Here is a 17309-nt window from a genome sequence, read left to right as displayed (position 1 = left end):
AATTCCGATGAAGAGTTACCAACCCTGAAATTACCGAGGCCCAAGAATAAATCTTTGCAGTACTCCAGTAGTTACAGCCTGCTAGCTCCAAAAAGTCCCTGTATTCCTGCCCAAATCCATGCTATTACATTATTCTCAATCCCATGAGTCCTAATTATGTTGAGCGAATTTCTTGTATGGCACTTGTTATAATACCGGACCACACACCAATTTTTGTTAGGATGCCAGATCAGACCCCAATTTTTGTTAGGATGACAGATGGGAGACTCCCAAACAATTTTCAATTTGTAAAAATGTGAGGCAAGTATACTTCACCCCAGACCCACGGAGGTGTAAAGGTGCCCGCAAGCAAGTCACCATAAAAGGATAGGCAGAGCACGGCTGAGGAGATAGGGAGAACACCTCTCCCCCTCACCAGCACAGGAGCATCCCTGAACCCCCAGTGCACAGAGGCATGAGGGGGCACCCAACCACTCGGCACAAAAACAATAAACACCAAAAATACGATAACAAGCATACAATTCCCAACCAGTGAAAGAAAGACCAACATCAGTGCAAAGAGTTACACAGCCAATCGGGCCGTCACCCTGCTACCCACGCAGTACTGGCATCCAGTCTTCGGACACCATCCAGTCCAAAGACTGCAAGAGCAAGTTCTTTCTCCTCCACCTCCAGCCCAGCAACAGGCCAACAAAATCAGCCCCTTGCTTCACTCCAAGTCAACAAGCAAAAGGCAGCCACTAACAGACACACAGTCCCAGGTGTGGCAGTTACAGGCAAGTCTCTCCTCTCTCTCTCCTACTAGCAACTTGTAGCAGCAGGGTCCTCTTCCCCTCCATCCAACCGGTAGCAGCATTGTTCTCCCTTGTCTCAGTCCAGGCTTCAAATTCCAGAAAAGGCAGCCAGCATCCAAAATAAAACACGAGGTCTGGAAACAGGGTTACAGCTAAAGCGAAGAGAAAACGCAACCTCCAGCTAGCAGCAAGTGCATCCTTTGGCAAATACATTGTTAAGCCAATTGCATTGGTAAAGACAGGTAATAGGCATTGGCTCACCTATAACTGACACAATCAACAGGTCCAGGCAATCGAGGGGGTCATCCGGCCCAATTTTATGCCCTTCTCCCGTGGCTATATTCGTGGCCTGGTATCCCTGGAGAGGGAGCACGCGGTGCTTGTCAGCACCATCAAGCCTTCCATGCCCAGTGGGTACCACGGGGACTGCGGAGTTTTATCGACCCCAAGAATCACATTTTGGTTTTAAGTTTCCTTTGCAATTTGTTTTTTTTTTGATGCAGAGTCCCTTTAATCTCTTGATTTGTCCCTTAGTTTAATTAGTTCAACGTAAAGTAGTATAAATGGGGACACAACTAGAACAGTTGGGGGAGAGGGAACAGAAAGTTATGTGAACCAAGCTGTTCAAGGTAAATGACAAGTTATTCTTTCTCCACATGCAATTATTGGAGGTAGCAGGCTGTGCACACAGTGGCAGTAGTATGTACCACTTACACAATGCACTGCAGCAACTCATCAAGCCTTCTAAATGTACGATTTATACCACCTAAGAAGAACAAAGCTGATGGACGGGAACACCACCAAACTGACTTTGAACTATATTGTCATTCCGTCAGTCTCTGGGTCAAATCCAGAAACTTGGTTCCTAACGGCACTGTACATGCAGCACATGGCCTGAAACAGTCAAGAAGACGGCTCACCACCACCTTTTTTTTAATAAATGTTTTTTATTGGATTTTGCCGTTATGTACACAGGATATCCTTCCTCTTAGAAGGAGTTGTCCCCCTCCCTCCCGTTCTATCTCCCCCTCTCACGCTTTGGCTGCTTTCCCCTGGTTCCTGGCTATTCTTCTCTTTGTTTGTTGGTCACAAACAAGTCCTGGAACAATCGGGTGTATGGCTCCCACGTTCTGTGGAAGCCGTCATCTGACCCTCGGATGGCGATTTAAATTTTCTCCATTTGGAGGGATTCCGAGAGATCGGACAGCCAGTCTGCAGCTTTAGGTGGTGCTGCTGACCGCCAGCCGAACAGGATTCTATGGCGGGCGATCAGGGACGCAAAGGCAAGGGCATCCGCCCTCCTCCCCAGAAATAGATCTGGCTAGTCTGAAACCCCGAAGACCGCCACTTTTGGGCATGGTTCCACCCTCATCCCCACTACTTTGGACACCTTTTGAAGGTGGCGTCGGTCAGTGCTGGTGTGAACATGCGGTTGTTGCAGTTGGGGGCTTTGTCTGACATTTTGGTCAGGCCAAATTGCTGCCGTAGCTGGTTCCAGGACTGGAGGGTGGCTATTACCACCGGGCTGCTGGAATGTTTTTTGGGTGGGGATGGGAGTGCCGCCATGGCGAGGGCCCGGAGGGAAGTCCCCTTACAGGGGCACCCACTCGGCTTCTGGCTCCTTGATCCATCCCCTTGCTCGCTCGGCCGCCGCCGCCCAGTGGTAGAATTGTAGGTTTGGGAGGGCTAGCCGTCCCCTTGATTTTGCTTTTTGTAAGACCTTCTTTGTGATCCTAGCATTCTCTCCCCACCCGCCCCCCCCCCCCCCCCCCCCCCAGACAAACGCCATGATTAGTTTGTCTACTGCTTGGTAAAAGGCCTTGGGGATGTAGATCGGGGTGGCTCTGAATAGGAAGAGGTACCTAGGCAACACGTTCATTTTGATCGTCTGTTCTCTCCCCGCAAGGGACAGTGGGAGTGTGCTCCATCTTTGCAGGTCCTTTTTTACTTCCTCTGTCAGACTGGTGAGGTTCCATTTGTGGATCCCTTTCCAGTCATGGGCTATGTGGATCCCCAGGTAGCGGAGTCGGGCTTGTTTAAACAGCAGTCCCATTAGTGCTGCCCCACCTACTTGTGGGTGTACCGGGAAGATCTTGCTTTTGCTCATGTTGAGTTTGTAGCCCGAGAAGGCGTCAAACGCTTTCAGGAGCGCAATGATTCCGTCCATGCTGCTTTGTGGGTCCGAGATGTAGAGGAGCAGGTTATCTGCATAGAGTGAGACTCTGTGCTCTCTGCCGCCCCTTCAGATCCCCATCTACCTTTTTGCCGCTCTGAGCGCAATTGCTAGTGGCCCCCCCCCCAGTCCCTCCCTTTCCTCCCCCTTTCTTCTCCTCTCCCGTATGTCCCTCCTTTGTCCCTCTTTTTTGTCCCTCTTTCCCCTGCTCCTGTCCCCATTCTGGTCACCGAATTATAGGAAGGATGTGGAAGCATTGGAAAGGGTGCAGAGGAGATTTACCAGGATGTTGCCTGTTATGGAGGGAAGATCTTATGAGGGAAGCCTGAGGGACTTGAGGCTGTTTTCGTTAGAGAGAAGAAGTTTAAGAGGTGACTTAATTGAGGCATACAAGATGATCAGAGGATTGGATAGGGTGGACAGTGAGAGTCTTTTTCCTCGGATGGTGATGTCTAGCACGAGGGGACATACCTTTAAATTGAGGGGAGATAGATATAGGACAGATGACAGATGTAGGTTCTTTACTCAGAGAGTAGTAAGGGCTTGGAATGCCCTGCCTACAACAGTAGTGGTCTCGCCAACATTAAGGGCATTTAAATGGTCATTGGGTAAACATATGGATGATAAGGGAATAGTGTAGATGGGCTTTAGAGTGGTTTCACAGGTCGGCGCAACATCGAGGGCCGAAGGGCCTGTACTGCGCTGTAATGTTCTATGTTCTATTTGCCCTCCCGCCTCTGTTGAGTGGTCCCACCCGCCCTCTGCCTGCCGCTGTCCCCTCTGTTGGGGCACGCTGCGGCCCTGCTTTTTTGCATGTCCCCGGTGCTAGCTATCTTGCTAGTGCGGTGACCGCCCTCCAGGGAGTTACTGTCTCACTTCTCCCCTGCCCAGCCTCTGCGTTTTTTTGCCCACTCTTCCCCCGCCCCACCCTGCGCTCCCCCTGTTTGCTCACCCTTCTACGCTACTCTCATACCCTTGTGCTGGGGCCTGGTTTCCCACCTATGTCGGTTCATTGGGTAGCGGTTTGCTTTTTGTTCAGGGTGCGTTTGCCATGTTGGCATTGCCTCACCCCCCCCAACCCGTCGGCGCGTTGTTGCCCCTTACCAGGGGCCCGTGTTTCTACCCTCGCTGTTGGTTTTCCAGCCCATGTTCTTCGATAAATTTGTTTGCGTCGGAGGGGGCTGTAAAGAAATACTCTCTTTCTTGGTATGTGACCCAGAGTTTCACTGGGTACAGCATACCATAGAGCACCTTGTTCCTGTGAAGGGCTGCTTTTGCTCTGTTGAATTCGGCCCGTCTCCTGGTGAGGTCTGCCCCAATGTCTTCGTACACTCTAATGAGGTGCCCTTCCCATCTGCAGGTTCTATTTTGCCTGGCCCAGCGCAGGAATGTTTGCCTGTCTTTGTACCAGTGCAGTTTGGCTATAACTGCCCTCGGGTGTTCCCCCGCCCTGGGTTTCGGGCGCAGCGACCGGTGCGCTCTGTCCATTTCTGGTGGGTTGGGGAAAGTTTCCCTCCCCACTAAGTTGCCCAGCATCTCGGCCACGTAGGCCGTGGGGTTTCTACCCTCGATCCCCTCTGGTAGGCCCACTATCCTGACATTTTGTCTTCTTGAGTGGTTTTCTTGGTCGTCCACCCTACCCTTCAGGCTCCCCTGCGTTGTCCCCAGTCTCGCGACCTCCTTCTCCAGGGCCGTGATCCAGCCGCTCATGTCAGTCGCAGCTCTCTCCAGCTTCTTAATGGTCGCCTTTTGGGTTTCCAGTTTCTCCTCCTGGGCTTCCAGTTTCTTCTCTGCTCTGCCCAGGACGAGCTGCACCTCCGCCAGGGCCTCGGCCATTGTTGCCTGTACTGCGGCCTTTATGTCTGCTTTGGTCCCTGCCTTGCTTTCTTGCTGGTGTTCCCTCAGCGCCTCGGCAAAGGCTGCCTTCCAGTTCCCCTCTGGCCCAGGGGGAAAATGCTCTTGTCTGCCCAGTTCTTTTAGTTGCGGGGAGGCTTCCATTCCGCCGCTTCGTGCGCCAATTAGCTCGTCTGAGTGGGCTTGTGTATTGCCCCGTTTGCTCGTGGTGCCCTTTCTTCCTCTGCTTTGGCTCTCTTCTGGCATTTTTTTTTTCTTTCCCCCTTATTCCCCCCCTTCCCCTCTTTTTCTCTCCCCCCTCCCTTCTGAGGAGACTCTTTTCAGGTAAGTCTGGTTTTCTTTTTTGAGAAGAGTGGAAGGAAAGAGGGAGTGTTCTGTCCCTTTAAGTTTTCTTTTTCTAAGTCTTTCTTTTCTTTCTTCTTTTTTTTTTTCTTTCCTCCCTTTTTTCCCCCTTTTCCCCCCCTCAAAAAGAGGGAGTTTTTGTTTTCTTTTTCCCCCCTCCTCCTCACTCACCCTGGAACCAGAGAGAGAGAGAGTAAGGCTTTTCGGGCCCGGAGTCCCCCTTTGTTCCGCCGCTGCCTGCCTCGTGGTGGTTGCCGCTGGGGGGGGGGGGGGGGGGGGGCGGGGTCGAGCCTCACTGCTGGCTCGGACCCCGCTTTGGCTCAGGCCGCCGTTATTCCTGCCCCGCGCTTCGCTGCCCCGCGTTGTTGTCCCGTTGCCCCGCTGCCGCCCACGTTCTGCTGTGTGGGGGTGGGGTGGGGGGTGGCTCGGTCGTTCGGGCCGGCTCGCAGGCCCGCGTTCCGCTGTGCCGTCTCTGTTCGGGGGGGGGGGGTGCGGGGGGGCGCGACTCTCTCCGGTCGCTTCCTGGTCTATGGCCCCTGACTCCTCCCGCATACCTTTCCTCCCTCCGGCTCCTTGCAGCCTCCTCTCCTTCTACCCTCGTGTTACTCCTGCCGCTCGCTCCGTTCCCGAGCGCCCAGGTCTCCGGCCCCGCTCTGCCTCGGAGTCCGGGTCGCTCCTTTTCCTTCTCTCCCGCCCAGTCGGCCTAGCTCGCGCACCCGGCCTCGCGCTCTTCAGGGTGGAACGGAACGCGACGATGTCCCCCCCCTCCGGAGCTCCTCTATGTGCGTCCGCTCCCCTCCGCCGCCGGAAATAAAAAAAAAGGCTCACCACCACCTTTGCGAGGGCAAATAGAGATGGGCATATAATGCTGACCCAACTGACAGTGACACTCAAATGCCGTGAAATAAATTATAAAACTTTATAAACAGAGGGCTTGTATACAAAAGCAAAGAAGTTATGCTAAACCTTATAATTCACTGGTTAGATCTCATTTGAAGCACGGTAGCACAAGTGGATAGCACTGTGGCTTCACAGTGCCAGGGTCCCAGGTTTGATTCCCCGCTGGGTCACTGTCTGTGCGGACACTGCATGTTCTCCCCGTGTCTGCGTGGGTTTCCTTCAGGTGCTCAGGTTGCCTCCCACAGTCCAAAGACGTGCATGTTAGGTGGATTGGCCATGATAAATTGATAAATTGCCCTTCGTGACCAAAAAGGTTAGGAGGGGTTATTGGGTTACGGGGATAGGGTGGAAGTCAGGGCTTAAGTGGGTCGGTGCAGACTCCATGGGCCGAATGGCCTCCTTCTGCACTGCATGTTCTATGTTCAATGTTCTATGAAGCACTGTATCCAATTCTGGGCACACATTTTGGAAGAATGTCAAAACCTAAGAAAGGAAGCAGAAGAGATTTACCAGAAAAGTATCAGGAATTAGGGGCTTCCCGGAGGGACTGGAGATGTACAGGCTACTCGACTTAGAGCAGAGAAGGTTAACAAAAAAATGAATAGAGGTGCTCAAAATCATGAGGAGTTTCGATAAGAGCACAAGGGCAGAAACATTACCAATGGCAGGAAACTCAGTAATCAGAGGACACAGATTTATGGTAATTGGTAAAAGAACCAGGGGTAAGATAAGGGAATTTTAAAAAAAATGTATTGAGCTATTATGATCTGGAATGCACTGTCTGAAAGGTGATGGGAGAATATTCAACATTAATTTTCAATAGGGAATTGGATATATATCTGAAAAGGAGAAATTCCTTCTTCTATACTGTATGATTCTATGATATCTGAAAACGTTTCCAAAAAACCTTTAGATTTGGTGAGCTTTGCTCACTTCTTCAACTTAACTCACATCAATGTACAAATTCCCTTTCCCTTCAATCGTGTCCAGCTTTTCCAGTTCTGGTACTAGAAACCTCTCCGGGGCCACCGTATCTGACGAGATGTCTGGCAACAGAGATCAAAAGGACACATTTGAGCCGGAACATTTCTAGCAGCAGCAGTATAAAATGACAGCTTGAGGAAGTGTAATTATTGCCACAAGTTTAATACCTCACCTGTTCTTTGCCCCCTTTACACTTGACCACCCCAGTGCATCTTGCTGCTCATTGTCCTATACTGGTTCCATGTTAAGCAATGCACTGCTTAAAATTCCCATGCTATTCTCAAATCCTTCCATGGCCTCACCCTTGGTCATCTCTGTAACGTCTTCCAGCGACACAAACCTCTAAAATATTCAAATTCATGTCTCCAGACTGTTGCGAATTTTTGTCATTCCACCGCTGGTAGCTGTGCCTTCAGCTGACAGGGGTGGAAACTCTAGGATACCCTCCGACCTTTCTCCCTCTTTCGAACATAGAACATTACAGCGCAGTACAGGCCCTTCGGCCCTCGATGTTGCGCCGACCTGTGAAACCACTCTAAAGCCCATCTACACTATTCCCTTATCGTCCATATGTCTATCCAATGACCATTTGAATTCCCTTAGTGTTGGCAAGTCCACTACTGTTGCAGGCAGGGCATTCCACGCCCTTACTACTCTCTGAGTAAAGAACCTACCTCTGACATCTGTCTGAGATCTATCTCCCCTCAATTTAAAGCTATGTCCCCTCATGCTAGACATCACCATCCGAGGAAAAAGGCTCTCACTGTCCACCCTATCCAAACCTCTGATCATCTTGTTACCTCTCTTTCTTCCTTTGACACCCCTTAAAACTGACCTAATTTGTCCTAACACCTCGTTGCACGATTTGGTGTTAAATGTTCTGGTTAAAATACATGAATAAAAGAGGTTGAGACAGCATTTGAGGCTGATTTTCCTGTCATAGCCTGGCAGAGTGATTATGTAACATCTCCACCAATCTGCAATTATGTAATGTCTTTAACATAATGAAATATCCCAAGCTACTTCACACAAATGTTCTGAAACAAAATCTGATAGTGATTCACATAAGATGATGTTTGGACAGGTGAACAAAAGCTTTGTCAAAGATAAGGGGCAAAATTCTCCGTTATCGGCGGAAAGTCCGCCGATCGGCGCAAAAAACGGCACAAATCCGACTTGCGTCACGTCGGAAAAATGGGTCGATAGTCTCCGGCCCGAAATGGGCTCGCAGCGACGTAACGGGATCCGCGCTTGCGCAGTGGTTCACGCGTGCAGCGTCATACGCGCTGCACGGCGTGACGGCTCATAAGGCCGCGCTGCTCCCCCCCACCCGACCGGAACACCCGACCGCAACACCCGACTGGATGGCTGGCCGTCGCTCAGCCCCGAGATTCGAGTCACGCGATGTGGAGGCGCTCCTGGACGCGGTGGAGCAGAGGAGGGACGCCCTGTATCCCGGGCACGGCCGCAGAGTTGCCCCAAGCCACAGCCGGCGTCTGTGGAGGGAAGTGGCAGAGGCCGTCACTGCTGTTGCCCTGACACCACGGACAGGCACCCAGTGCCACAAGAAGGTGAACGACCTCGTCAGAGCAGGCAGGGTGAGCCTCCCATATCCCCCCCTCCCCATATCCCCCCCTCCCCCATATCCCCCCTCCCCCATATCCCCCCTCCCCATATCTCCCCTCCCCCATATCCCCCCCTCCCCATATCCCCCCTCCCCCATATCCCCCTCCCCCATATCCCCTCTCCCCCATATCCCCAAGTGAATCCAGCCCTAACCGTAACCTGTGCAATGCACGCGCAACCGATGGCGTGCATTCATATACCTGCCTAACACTGTTGCCTTTTACCCCTGCCCCCCCCCCCCACAGGAGAAGCGCGCACACAACAATAGGGAGCATGTGAGGACTGGAGGAGGGCCCGCTGATGAGAGGCCACTGACCGTACACGAGGAAAGGGCCCTGGAACTGGCTGGCGGACCTGAGGACCGGGAGGTTGCTGATGGAGAGGTCGGGGGCGTACTAGCGAGTGAGCCACCGACAGCCCGTCCCCATATCCCCCTCCCCCGTATCACCTGATCACTGCCTGATGTCTAACCATGCATGCTTCATTGTGTATCGCAGGACCAAACGTCCAGGCACCCATCCCCGCAGATGCAGACCGCCCGCAGGATGCCCCTCGGAGACCACAGGAGACGGAGAGACCCGCACCCTCCAGCATGCGACGCCCGCAGGATGCCCCTCGGAGACCATAGGAGACGGAGAGACCCGCACCCTCCAGCATGCGACGCCCGCAGCATGCCCCTCGGAGACCACAGGAGACGGAGAGACCCGGACCCTCCAGCATGCGACGCCCGCAGGATGCCCCTCGGAGACCACGGGAGACGGAGAGACCCGGACCCTCCAGCATGCGACGCCCGCAGGATGCCCCTCGGAGACCACGGGAGACGGAGAGACCCGGACCCTCAAGCATGCGACGCCCGCAGGATGCCACTCGGAGACCACGGGAAACGGAGAGACCCGGACCCTCCAGCATGCGACGCCCGCAGGATGCCCCTCGCACACCACTGGAGACGGAGAGACCTGGAGCAACAGGGAGACGACACCCCCGTCACGTGCGGGAGCGACCACCCAGCGACGAGGGGGGCAGCCACAGGCCCCCGTCACATCCGAGCCAGGCCACCACTACCCAGGACACCACTACCCAGGACACCACTACCCAGGACACCCCTACCCGGGACAGCACTACCCAGGAAGACGAAATACCGGACAGTGACTCAGAGTGGATGGGTGGAGACGAACCCCCACCCCAAAGTGCCATGGACTCAGAGTGGGACGAAGAGCACGACACAATGCCACTGCTGTCACCAACACCCTCCACCATCGCAGAAACACTCACCACGGTTGGGCACTTTAGTGATGAGGCATCTGGTACACTCACTGGTGCGCACAACACAGCCGTCCCGGTACAGCAGGTGGAGGTAGGAGCAGCAGAGGGACCGGGCGGTCGGAGGGCAGCCCAGCCCAAGCGAACATCTGCCGCCCAGATGGATCCCGGGTTCCTGCAGTTACCACACCCACACATAGATCCGATGCAACCACCGACCCGGAGACGAGCGAAGAGGGTGACGGGCGGCTTGCGGCGGCTGCGGTCGCAGGAGGAGTCCACCCGCGTCCAGGAGCTGGGAGTGGTGCCGGTCATGCGTGCCACCCAGGCCGACACCGCACGGGTGGCGTCCGCGGTGGAGGCAATGGGTGCGACGGTGTCAGATATGGGGAACGGTTTGCGAGGCCTGGGGCCTTCCGTGCAGGCGGCGTCTGTGGCCCAGGAAATGGCTGCCCTCTCACAGGAGGCCATGAGCCAGTGCCAGTGCCAGAGGCGCTCAACGCCATAGCCCAGTCTCAGCAGGCCATGGCCCAGTCTCTGCAGGCCATGGCCCAGTCTCAGCAGGCCATGGCCCAGTCTCTGCAGGCCATCGCTGAGGGCATCGGCGCCAGTGGCCATGTGCAGGCCGGCGTCGCACTGTCACAGACAGGGTTTGCCAACCCCCTGGGCTCCATGGCTGCAAACCTGCAGACCCCTGTCGATACCAGCACGGGCCTCCAGGACTGGCAGCGCCAGATGTCGGGGGGGGCGTCGGATGGCCAGTCCGTTCGCATCCCCCACCCATGTCGAGGCCTGGGGGCCATCGGGCACCCCGAGGGAGGAGGAGGTGGTGTGGTCCGTCCCGGCTCCCTCTGTAGGGGAGGTCCCGGTACACCGCGACACCTCGGACTCCCCCCCTTCCGTCCCAGGTACATCCGGTGGGCAACGGGCAGGACAGGCTGGCAGCTCGCCATCCCAGTCGCCCGGGCCGCAGCCTGGCCCATCTAGGCCAGGACGCCCCAGGAAACGGCCGCCAAAGGGATCCAGTGTCAGAGGGCAGGAATCACAGGAGTCCACCTCCAGTTCTGCTGTACCGTCTGGGGAACCACGTAGACGTAGTCAAAGGGCCCGTAAGGCCAAACAATTAGACACTGAGTAAGTTGGCACGGGTGCAGGGCACAGATGAGTTTTAGGGGCTAGGGCACATGCATGAACTCCTTTGGTTATTAAAGTCAATGTTACACCTACCAAAGCTGCCTTTGTGCTCTGTCCAAAGTGTGCGGGGGTGTCATGTACGTTGAGCGCAAGTGTGTGTGTGAGGGGTGGTCTTACCTCAGCCCCAGGTGAGTCTGCCCCCTTCCCCCTGGGCCGCCATCAACATCCCCCGGGCAGAGGACGGGACCGTGCGCTGCAGTGTCACAGCCGCATGCAGGGATGGTCCGGGTGGATGGTGGTACTGTGGCCATGGGTCAGACATAGTCCAACGATGTAGAGCCAGGAGCTCATCGCAGGGCGGGTTGTCATCATCCTCCATGGCCTGCGATAGACACGCGTCCACCCGCAACTGTGTGAGCCAGGCCCGTTGTGCCGCAGGTGGATCGGCAAGGGGGGGGGGGGGGGGGGGGGGTGTGCATGCGGGTGGGGTGTGTGGGGTTGGGGAGGGGGGTGAGGGTGGTGGGTGGGTGGATGGGTGGGGGGTGTGGGTGGTCGGCTGTTGTCATGGTGTGCCGTCTGTGGCCATACTACCCGATTCCCACGCCCATCTAGTCAGTGAAGCGGGCGTCTATCAGTCTGTCCCGTGCCCGCTGGGCCAGCCGGTCACGGTGGACAGCCACCCGCCTGTGGCTACCCCGTCTGCCCTGACCATTGCCCCCATCCCCCTCATCTGGGGAGGACTGGGCCTCTTCCTGCTGCTCCTCCACTCCGCCCTCCTCTGCCTGCGGCACATCGCCCCTCTGCTGGGCTATGTTGTGCAGGACGCAGCACACCACAATGATGCAGGTTCAGACAGGGCAATGGAGGGATACAAGATAGCCAGGAGGGAACTGAAGAAAGGGATTAGGAGAGCTAAGAGAGGGCATGAACAATCTTTGGCAGGTAGGATCAAGGAAAACCCCAAGGCCTTTTACACATATGTGAGAAATATGAGAATGACTAGAGCGAGGGTAGGTCCGATCAAGGACAGTAGCGGGAGATTGTGTATTGAGTCTGAAGAGATAGGAGAGGTCTTGAATGAGTACTTTTCTTCTGTATTTACAAATGAGAGGGGTGATATTGTTGGAGAGGACAGTGTGAAACAGATTGGTAAGCTCGAGGAAATACTTGTTAGGAAGGAAGATGTGTTGGGCATTTTGAAAAACTTGAGGATAGACAAGTCCCCCGGGCCTGACGGGATATATCCAAGGATTCTATGGGAAGCAAGAGATGAAATTGCAGAGCCGTTGGCAATTATCTTTTCGTCCTCACTGTCAACAGGGGTGGTACCAGGGGATTGGAGAGTGGCGAATGTCGTGCCCCTGTTCAAAAAAGGAACTAGGGATTATGCTGGGAATTACAGGCCAGTTAGTCTTACTTCGGTGGTAGGCAAAGTAATGGAAAGGGTACTGAAGGATAGGATTTCCGAGCATCTGGAAAGACACTGCTTGATTAGGGATAGTCAGCACGGATTTGTGAGGGGTAGGTCTTGCCTTACAAATCTTATTGAATTCTTTGAGGAGGTGACCAAGCATGTGGATGAAGGTAAAGCAGTGGATGTAGTGTACATGGATTTTAGTAAGGCATTTGATAAAGTTCCCCATGGTAGGCTTCTGCACAAAGTAAGGAGGCATGGGATAGTGGGAAATTTGGCCAGTTGGATAACGAACTGGCTAACCGATAGAAGTCAGAGAGTGGTAGTGGATGGCAAATATTCAGCCTGGATCCCAGTTACCAGTGGTGTACCGCAGGGATCAGTTCTGGGTCCTCTGCTGTTTGTGATTTTCATTAATGACTTGGATGAGGGAGTTGAAGGGTGGGTCAGTAAATTTGCAGACGATACGAAGATTGGTGGAGTTGTGGATAGTAAGGAGGGCTGTTGTCGGCTGCAAAGAGACATAGATAGGATGCAGAGCTGGGCTGAGAAGTGGCAGATGGAGTTTAACCCTGAAAAGTGTGAGGTTGTCCATTTTGGAAGGACAAATATGAATGCGGAATACAGGGTTAACGGTAGAGTTCTTGGCATTGTGGAGGAGCAGAGAGACCTTGGGGTCTATGTTCATACATCTTTGAAAGTTGCCACTCAAGTGGATAGAGCTGTGAAGAAGGCCTATGGTGTGCTTGCGTTCATTAACAGAGGGATTGAATTTAAGAGCCGTGAGGTGATGATGCAGCTGTACAAAACTTTGGTAAGGCCACATTTGGAGTACTGTGTACAGATCTGGTCGCCTCATTTTAGGAAGGATGTGGAAGCTCTGGAAAAGGTGCAAAGAAGATTTACCAGGATGTTGCCTGGAATGGAGAGTAGGTCTTACGAGGAAAGGTTGAGGGTGCTAGGCCTTTTCTCATTAGAGCGGAGAAGGATGAGGGGCGACTTGATAGAGGTTTATAAGATGATCAGGGGAATAGATAGAGTAGACAATCAGAGACTTTTTCCCCAGGTGGAACACACCATTACAAGGGGACATAAATTTAAGGTGAAAGGTGGAAGATATAGGAGGGATATCAGAGGTAGGTTCTTTACCCAGAGAGTAGTGGGGGCATGGAATGCACTGCCTGTGGAAGTAGTTGAGTCGGAAACATTAGGGACCTTCAAGCAGCTGTTGGATAGGTACATGGATTACGGGAAAATGATATAGTGTAGATTTATTTGTTCTTAAGGGCAGCACGGTAGCATTGTGGATAGCACAATTGCTTCACAGATCCATGGTCCCAGGTTCGATTCCGGTTGGGTCATTGTCTGTGCGGAGTCTGCACGTCCTCCCCGTGTCTGCGTGGGTTTCCTCCGGGTGCTCCGGTTTCCTCCCACAGTCCAAAGATGTGCGGGTTAGGTGAATTGGCTAATGATAAATTGCCCTTAATGTCCAAATTGCCCTTGGTGTTGGGTGGAGGTGTTGAGTTTGGGTAGGGTGCTCTTTCCAAGAGCTGGTGCAGACTTAAAGGGCCGAATGGCCTCCTTCTGCACTGTAAATTCAATGATAATCTATGATTAATCTGGGACAAAGGTTCGGCACAACATCGTGGGCCGAAGGGCCTGTTCTGTGCTGTATTTTCTATGTTCTATGTTCTATGTTTTCTATGATGCGGCTGACCCTATCTGACCGATACTGGAGGGCGCCCCAGAGAGGTCCAGGCACCTGAAACGCATCTTCAGCACGTCAAAGCACCACTCAATCACTCCCCTTGTCGCTACATGGGCATCATTGTAGCGGTTCTACGCCTCATTGCGTGGCCTCCGTATAGGCGTCATCAGCCACGATCGCAATGGGTAGCCCCTGTCGCCCAGCAACCAGTCCCTCAGCCGGGGATGGCGTCCCTCGTACATGCCGGGGATGGATGACCGCGACAACACAAATGAGTCGTGTACACTGCCTGGGTGACGGGCGCAGACGTGCAGGATCATCATGCGGTGGTCGCAGACCACCTGTACGTTCATCGAATAGGTCCCCTTCCTATTAGTGAACACGGCCCTGTGATCTGCAGGTGGCCGCACGGCGACGTGCATCCCATCGATCGCGCCCTGGACCATGGGGAACCCGGCCACGGCAGAGAAGCCCACGGCCCGGGCATCTTGGCTGGCCCGGTCCACGGGGAAGCGGATGTAGTGGTGCGCCATGGCATATAGGGCATCTGTCACTGCCCGGATGCACCGGTGCACCGATGTCTGCGATATGCCGGACAGGTCCCCACTCGGTGCCTGGAATGACCCCGTTGCATAAAAGTTCAGGGCCACCGTAACCTTGACGGACACGGGGAGAGGGTGTCCCCCGCCAGTGCCACGCGGTGACAGGTGTGCCAGCAGGTGGCAGATGTGTGCCACGGTTTCCCGGCTCATCCGGAGTCTCCTCCTGCATTCCCGGTCCGTGAGGTCCTGGTATGACGGCCGGGGCCGGTACACACGGGGCGCCCTCGGGTGCCTCCGTTGCCGTGGGGCCGCGACGTCCACCTCCCCCTCCTCATCCTGTCGGTCAGGTGTCCCTCCAGCCTGGGCGGCTGCCGCCTGCCCCTCTGCGGCAGCCTGCGCCGCCTCTCTGGCACGCTCCTCCTCATCCAGGGCAACATAGACATGAGCCCTCCACCCCGGCACGGACCCCCCCCCAACCTCCGCCCCAGCACGGACCCCCCCCCAACCTCCACCCCAGCACGGACCCCCCCCCCAACCTCACCCCGGCATGGACCCCCCCCCCCCAACCTCCACCCCAGCACGGACCCCCCCCCAACCTCCACCCCGGCACGGACCCCCCCCCCAACCTCCACCCCGGCACGGCACGGACCCCCCCCAACCTCCACCCCGGCACAGACCCCCCCCCCTCCACAGACCCCCCATCCACCTCCCCGGCACGGACCCCCTCCCGGCACTCCCCCGGAGCCCAGCCTACTCTAACCCCCCCCCCCCGCACACACACACACACACACAACCCGAGACACACCTCTCCTCACACATTCAGACTGCGGCCACGCCATTGCCTGCACAGAGCCAACCCCCCAGGCCGTCACTCACCTCCACGCTGGTCGGCGTGAGCCTGGAGCACCGGGTCACGCCGATGAAAAGGAGGTTTAATTTACGTCGACGTGAACAGTCATCACGTCGACGGGACTTCGGCCCATCCGGAAGGGAGAATATCGGCAGGCCGAAAATCGGCTGCCTTGCGCAGACCCGTGACATTCTCCGCGGCAGCGCCGACATTAACGCCCCGCCGACTTTTCTCCCTTCGGAGACTTCGGCAACCGGCAGGGGCGGGATTCACGGCGGCCAACGGCCATTCTCCGACCCTCTGGGGGGTCGGAGAATGACGCCCCAGATTTAAAGAACATTGCAAAGCAGATAATAATCTTTATTAGTGTCACAAGTAGGCTTACATTAACAACGCAATGAAGTTACTGTGAAAATCCCCTAGTCGCTACACGCCAACACTCCTGTTCGGATACACTGAGGGAGATTTCAGAATGTCCAATTCACCTAACAAGCACGTCATTTGGGACTTGTGGGAGGAAACCGGAGCACTGGAGGAAACCCACGCAGACACGGGGAGAACGTGCAGACTCCACACAGACAGTGATCCAAGCCGGAAATCGAACCTGTGTCCCTGGATCTGTGACGCAACAGTGCTAACCGTGCCGCCCAATGTATACCATGCCACCCTAGTACCAAGAAGCATAAGTGTCAGTGTATGAATCAACCTTTGAATCATCGAACACTTCCTCAAAAATGGGGGAGGAGTGGGTTGACTTATAACACCATAAGGCATAGGGGCAGAAGTAGGCTATTCGCCCCATCAAGCCATCTCCACCATTCAATGAGACCATGACGGATCTGATATGATGATTGTCATGTATTTGCCGAGCAACAGCAATAAAATGAAGTTAACAAAATATAATAGGATGCAAGATGTCCAGCAACAGGTAGAAATCTGTCTAGACAGCAGTAGTCAGTACTGAAGAGCCATCAATGAGATGCATTGCTCCCAGTGTCGAGTTTAGAAAGCAGTTTAAAACGGAATCAAATGTGAATGGCTTATGAGGAGAAACAGCTTACACAGATGATTGGGAAGATCAATGAGGGATACATGTGTTAATGTCTAGGGTCAAGGAATTTGATAGGGACAAGCAGAAGACATAATCAAAGAAGAACAAAGGTAGAATTGGCCAGACCCTGGAAGGAAGGGAGGTAGTTGACATCTATTAGGCTCAGAAAACAGATTAGGCTGCTAATTAGAAAGCGAGCTTGAGGTCAAGTTTACATCAAATAAGCCTCTTAGTCTCTGAGCCAAGGCAGTGGAGAAAATCTTCATAATGACAGTTTTATGGATCTTCACTGGATCATGGACAAGTGCATTCGTGTGGGTACATGTGCCATGTCTCAGACGATGATTATTGCATTTCATTTCAATCAAACTTTGAAGCTTGAACAGTTTGCCTGATTTCTAGAAGCATCAGTGGCTTGGAGGCAGCAGCCAACAATCAAACACTCAAGAACTGGGCTTCGGCACTGGGGATATTCTTGCGACCAAAGGGTGTGCGGGGATCTGGGGAAGGCACCTGAACTCTGTCTCCCTAATGTTCCCGGCAGGGTTCTGGGGTTGGGGGTCTAGGGGCTACTGGTGTATCCGGGGGTGAGCCTGAGAACAAGGTTTGCCAGCACAACTGGGTCGCTGGATGGTACACTGAGAGAAGGCGGGACATGTAAAGCTGGGGGAGGCTTG

The 17309-nt window shown here is 54.3% G+C and overlaps 1 protein-coding gene across 3 annotated transcripts in view; it reads right to left on the bottom strand.

The window, feature by feature from the left end:
- Positions 1-17309, bottom strand: part of dnaaf1 (dynein axonemal assembly factor 1) — a 281897-nt gene that overhangs the window by 34238 nt on the left and 230350 nt on the right. For all 3 annotated transcript variants that reach the window (XM_072518667.1, XM_072518669.1, XM_072518668.1), the window contains one exon: positions 7015-7109. In XM_072518667.1, coding sequence (XP_072374768.1) covers positions 7015-7109 — 95 coding nt within the window. The remainder of the gene's footprint in view (positions 1-7014; positions 7110-17309) is intronic.

Source organism: Scyliorhinus torazame, chromosome 10, assembly GCF_047496885.1.
Source record: "Scyliorhinus torazame isolate Kashiwa2021f chromosome 10, sScyTor2.1, whole genome shotgun sequence".
NCBI classification, from domain to species: Eukaryota; Metazoa; Chordata; class Chondrichthyes; order Carcharhiniformes; family Scyliorhinidae; genus Scyliorhinus; species Scyliorhinus torazame.
The sequence above is the reverse complement of the archived record's forward strand: the minus strand, read 5'-3'. Positions and strand labels throughout refer to the sequence as shown.